The sequence below is a fragment of the Acanthisitta chloris genome, unplaced genomic scaffold (assembly GCF_000695815.1).
Source record: "Acanthisitta chloris isolate BGI_N310 unplaced genomic scaffold, ASM69581v1 scaffold28030, whole genome shotgun sequence".
Taxonomy (NCBI): domain Eukaryota; kingdom Metazoa; phylum Chordata; class Aves; order Passeriformes; family Acanthisittidae; genus Acanthisitta; species Acanthisitta chloris.
The window spans coordinates 11988-17931 of record NW_008652654.1 but is presented as its reverse complement, the minus strand read 5'-3'; the positions used below and the strand labels follow the sequence as shown (position 1 = coordinate 17931).

General features: G+C 57.8%; 1 protein-coding gene across 1 annotated transcript in view; it reads right to left on the bottom strand.

The window, feature by feature from the left end:
• Window positions 1–2467, bottom strand: part of SOX13 (SRY (sex determining region Y)-box 13) — a 6077-nt gene extending 3610 nt beyond the window's left edge. The window contains 5 exon segments of the mRNA XM_009078112.1: window positions 180–248; window positions 834–1006; window positions 1483–1569; window positions 1733–1835; window positions 2240–2467. Of these exon segments, the coding sequence (XP_009076360.1) occupies window positions 180–248; window positions 834–1006; window positions 1483–1569; window positions 1733–1835; window positions 2240–2467 (660 nt within the window).
• Between the last annotated feature and the right edge of the window lie 3477 nt (window positions 2468–5944).

Here is a 5944-nt window from a genome sequence, read left to right as displayed (position 1 = left end):
GACCTGCTGGAGAGGAGAGGGGAGAGGAGTTTAGAGACAAGATAACTGCTCTGGTTAACCCACAGGTAGATGTCACCCCCTTGCTGGGGCCCAGGAGGGGACAGAAGGACATAGGGAGGCTGAGATCACCCAGCACAGGAAGGGGGACAGAGGGAAGGGGAGGTGTTCCCTGGATTTACCTGGATCTGTTGCTGCAGGAGGTTGATTTTGTGCTGCTGCTGGATGAGCTGCTGCTGCTGCTTGGCAATCTGGCAGAGGGGACAGAGGGGCTCAGTGACATCAGTGGCAGTGCCAAGCTGGGCCCCCACCAGCCTCCCACCACCAACAACACAGAGACAAGGGGTCTGCAGGGGGTCCCAGGGGCTGTGGGGAGGGCAGGAGAGGGGGGTGAGCTGCCCCTGAGCCACCCAGAGGAGCACAGGGAGAGCAATGGGCTGGGAGGGATGTGCCACCCCCACCCTGAGATATGCCAGGGATGTCACCTCTGCCCTTAGCACTGCACAGGCCACTGGAGAGGAAAAACAGGTCTTCAAGGAGCAAAGTGAGCACAGCCAGGAAGGACCCAGCGTGGTTTAATTATTTTAAGGAGTGCAATTCCCATCTCCTTTGACCCTTGTCCTCCCAGCACTGAGGGAATGAGACAGGGAGGCTTTGGGGTGGGCACAGAACTTGGGAGGGTTTCTGAGGAGACCAAAATCTCACTGCCCCCAGAGCCAAAGCCACCTTCCTACCACTGCCAAGGGAATCCTGCACCCACATGCAGCACATCCCAAAGGGATCTCTGAAGGGATGGAGGGTCCCCCAAGCAGGCTGCCCATGGGGTCCAAGCCCACCTGCTCCTGCTGCTGCCGTGCCAGTTCCATCTGCTGCTGCTGCTTCTCGAAGAGCATCGTGGCCATGTTCTTCTGCTCCGAGTGGGCTGTCAGCAGCTGGTCCCGCAGCGTGGACAGCTGGTTGATCATCACCAGTAGCTGCAGCTCCTTCTCTGCCAGGCTCTCCTGGGTGCCTGGGGAAAAACACGTGGCTGAGGGTCAGTGGCTTGGGGAGGGTGAAGAGCATCACCAGCACCGTTGGGTGGGAAAGCCCCAATGGTTTGATTATTTAAGGGGTGCAGTTCCCACCTCCTTTGACCCTCATCCTCCTGGCACCAGTGAGATGGGGAGTCTTTGGGATGGGCATAGAAAACAGGAGGGTTCCTAGGCAGGCAGAGAGGTCCCTTTGCCACTAATGCCACTTCTGGGTGCTGGTGGGTGACTTTGGGCTGGGGTATGGCTAATGCCCATGGGCTGAACCATGTGCAGTCAGAGGCAAGTGACCATGAGGGATGCTCACCCTCAAAAAAATCAGATTAAAAAAGGACAAATCCCTATGAATCAGGGACACTTCTCTTCCTGCCAAAGTGGGAGATGCCACGTTTCCAGCCCAGGCTGCCTGGGCACAGGAGGGAGGGTGGTGGAGGTGGGTGCTGGGGACAGAGCTCACCTTTCACTTCCTTGGACTCAGCAGTGTTTCGGCCCAGCAGCCTCTCCTTCCAGTCACTGGACAGTAACTTCTCGATGGTTGGCATCACTGCCAGTGTTGACAGGGACCAGGGGCAGAAGGAGAAGAGGACAACCAGGTGAGCACAGCCTGACTGGGTGGCTCATCCCATCCCACAGCCTTGGAAAATTACCAAGAGGCCTGAAGGGAGCAGGAAGGGATGCTAAGAGGTCACTTGAAAAACTTTTCTTACCCTCCTTCAAGTTCCTGTTGAAGTCCAGCTTGTCCTGGCTGCTGACAGCAGGCTCGAAGGCAGAGCGGCGCGGCTCGGGCACATCCCCGGCGGGAGAGCGACACTCCTGCGGCACACACAGCTCCCTGGGCACTGTTTTCTGGGATTTTCTACTATTTTCTACTAGCATCTCTCCCCTTGGAAGGCAGTGCAGGGAGCAGGGAGAGCTGAGGAGGATGGTGAGGAGGAGGGAAAATCCAAGAGCAATGAAAAAGGGAGGCTGAAAGGATGAGGCACATCTGGAGGGGGTTCACACTGAAGGTGAAGCACTCACACCCCAGAGCTGATCTGAGAGCATCAACAGCTGCCAGAAAGCCTTGGGGAGCCTCAGGTTTCAGCTTCAGTTCCTTAGGATGAGGAATAACCCCCCAGGGAAGCAGACACCCTCTCTGCCAGAGGACAGAGCCCAGGTCTGGGGTGGGGATGGCCGTGGGGCTGTGCCAGCCCAGAGGGATCCCCAGCCAGGACAAGGTTTGCCCCAGCTGTGGGACTCACCTGTGGCAGGGCCTGGGGGTCGGTGCCATCCCTGGGTGGTGGCCCTGGGGGGTCGTTGTGCCTGGGCTCAGTGCTGGGGGCAGCCCCTGCTGGGGCCTCGTAGCTTCCTTCCTTCTTCTCCTCCGCCTTGATGGTGCAGTTCACCATGCTGCCAGCTCCATCCAGCTCCAGGTGGGGAGAAACAGGGCTCCTCATGGACATCCTGTGGGACAGCAGAGCCATCAGCAAAGCCATGGGACACCTCTGGACATGCACAGCCCCTTTCCCAGACTGGTCCCATCGTGCTGCTTTCCATGGTCTTGACTTTTGCCCCGGTCTGGGGATACTGAGCTCTTGTTCCAAGCTCAGGGTTTTGCAGATTTGGGGCTCAATCCCTGGGGAAACAAACCCTTCACACTTTGGGCTGTAAAGGGAATGGAGCAACAAGGCAAATCCCTAATGAAGCTGCTGCAGAGGTCTGGGATTGAGGGACAACAGGAGCATGTGCCTTAATGTTCCATCCAATGTCCTGGCATGGGCAGAGACCTGTGCCAGGCCCACACCAGCACCCCAGGAGGCTCTGGGCTGCCCCTCACTGCCCCAGGAGCTGTGCCTAGAAAGCTGATGAGGCAGCAGACAGGTTTCCCGCTCCAACAGGAACTGGAAATCCTGGTCCCACTGAACAATGGTTGGGATGGCCACCAGGACTGCTCCTCTGGGAGTCCCCAGCACGGCACGGGGCTGGGACCAGCCAAACCTCTGCCAGGACAAGGGGCTGAGCACGGGAATGACTCTCCTGACCTCACCACCACGGCTGTGTGTGCCAACCCAACTCCAGTGCTGCCAGCTGGGCACTGCAGAAGGGATGGAGAGGTGTTAAGGGGGATGAGCTGTATCACCCCACGGGACCCCGAGCACAGCCAGAGCTGGTGTTCCATGGGATCTCTCCCAAAAAACGTGTCACAGCCACATCCCTTGCAAAGCCTCTCTGCACCCTCCAGCAGTGCCAGGGTCGTATCCAAGAGGGAGTGCTGGGCATGCCAGGATCAGCCTTGAACACAGGGCAGTGCCCACAGGGATTTGCCTCCTCGGGCCCACCAACCCTCACACCACACAGCAAGAATGGGAACAAGCACTGCCTGCCCAGAGCTCTCCTTTCAGGCAGGAATAATGGGAGAAGGAGGCTGTTAAGGAAGGGATTTGAGATCTGGGACCACAGGAGGAGGTGGGATGGGCACAGCATCCTGCCTGGGTACCCAGCACCCCCTCACACCCCTGTGGCTCACCAGGAGCCCCCAGCCCCAGGCTGGGGGTGCAGACTGGGCTGGGGGTGCTTCCCGACTCGGGGCAGCAATTACATAACAAACAAAGCTCAGCTCAAGCTGCGAATTAATCAAACCGCTGAAAATAAAACCTTCCTCTCAGGAACTTCAAACAAAAGAAATGAAAACAACAAGGCCGGCTGGGTAATGAAAAGCCAGGGCTGTGAATAGGGGACAAAAGGAAGTGGAACAATGGGGTGTTGGACAAAAGCAATAAAGTAAAGGGAAGTGTGACAGCTCCACAATAGGGCACTGTGCTCGCCAGCCTTTCTGATCTTAGCGGGGCTTTTTTTAATCTCAGTTCCCTTGCCCTGCGCTGCCAAAGCTCTGCCGGCCCCGGGGCTTCCTCCGGCCCCGCATCGCCCGGGGCTGAGCATCCTGCGGCTCCGCCTGCATCCCCTGCCTGCCCCCTCACCTGGACCCCAGACCCACCACTCCCCTCTGGGGACCACCTGGATACTCTTGGCAGCCCTGTGGAGGTGGCAAGTGGCCAGGGGGAAAGCTGTGCCCATCTCCAGCATCCCACTGGGGGGGGATTTGCCCTGTGAGGCTGTTCTGGATGTGCTACAGGTGGAGAAACGGGTTGGGCAGCTCAGCTCAGCTCCCCCAGCCCAGTGTGCACCCCAGCATGGGTTTGGGGGCTCCTGGTGAGCCAGGGAGGTGAGACGGTCCTGGGTGTGGGGTGTCCAGGTAGGATGCTGTCCCCATCCCACCTGGGCACTTCCTTACCTCAGACCCTCAACTGTGAGTGGAGTCACTTCCTCCTCCCAACCTTTTTTGGGGTTTTAAAGGCAAATTTCCACTCAGTGCACCCCTGCCCCAGATCTGCCCTCCCTCCCCGGGGCTGGGATGCTGCCCAGGCAATGCAGGCACAAAACCCTGTCCTGCTCCTCCAGCAGGTCACATTTCCACTGTACTTAACCACCCGGTGCCACTGGAAGTTTACTCTTAAAATGGGGCCAGAGCTTTAATAGGGGCTGTTTGAAAGAGGCCTCATTGAGGATTTATTACACGGTCTGCCGAACAGGGAAAAAAAAAAGGAAAAGGAGCAAACGGCTCCGTTATCTCGTTCCAGGCTGGTTCCCGTGCCGAGGGCTCAGGTGTGGGCTCTGGGGCTGCCTGGGGCACACAATAGGGACTGAACAATCGCCTTGGCACTGCCACTGAAACAGATCTTCTTTGCCTTTAGTGTTCCCCGTTTAATGTAGGGGAGAGAGAAAGGGAAGGAATGACATTGGGATATGAAGTACCAGCCAAAACAGACCTGCTCAGGAGCTAAGAGCCCCCAGGGATGGACCCACGGGGCTGTTTCTTCCCAGCACAGTGTTTTGGGGAGCTCATCCCACAAGCACTGAAGCTCTAAAATGCCTGTACTGCACAGGCAGCAATGTGCTCACTTTGCCTCCAGCTTCCAGCCCAACAAGTCCAAGGTTTTTGGGATGGCGACAGCTTTTCTTCCCCCATTCGCACCCCTGAACGGCACGTCCTGCAATTCTCCCGGTGGTTGTGCCACCCTTCCTGCCTGCCAGCCAGTCCTGATCCTATCTGCCCCGGGTGTGTGGAGCTCCAAAGGCTGGAGGGGAACGAGGTGCCAGAAACCCCCACCCTGCCTGGCACCGCAGCAGTTTGGGAAGCTCCAGTGAGATGAGATCTCAGTACCACAGGAGCTTGGGGATCCAAGAGATGCCAAGATCCTGGTGCCACAGAAGCTCAGGGAGGCCAGTGAAATGCTAAGATCCCTCACACCATGGCACATTGTGCCTCTCTTGGGGCTAATCCTGCCCCTAACTCAGAGCTGATCCCACTCCAAGGAAAGAAAAGATCTCCCACAGACAGGGGACTCGGTGATTCGGCTGGGGAAGATGTGCTGCCCAGGTTTTTGGGATACCCTTGCCCTCACCTGCCCACCAGGTTGGCCAGGACAGCAGGAGAGACTCTTGGAGCTTTTGATTTCCTCTCTCCCAGTTACAGCACAAAGCTCTCAACTCATGGATTACACAAACTCTTCCCTTCAGGAGCCTAATATGGTACTCAGCCACCTCCAAACAAACCGAGCACACAGCCCCTCGCTCCATGGCTCATCCTGCCCCCACAGCCCAGGTACCAACCCAGCCAGGGACCAACACAGGTGAACATCCCAAGGGGACAACCCCAAAGGAGCAAAGACAGCAATGCCAACAAGAGCTGCCAACACAACACCATCCCCGCGCACACCCTGGGCACGTGCGGCGCCCGTGGCCCCCAACACCCCCAGAAAGGGGCAGAGGAAAAAATAAGACACACACAGACGTTTTCCAAGCAGGACCCGAGGAATCCCGGCTGGCCAGAGGCACAGACAATAGCCCATCTCCTGCCAGACGAGCGGCGGCTTTCCTGC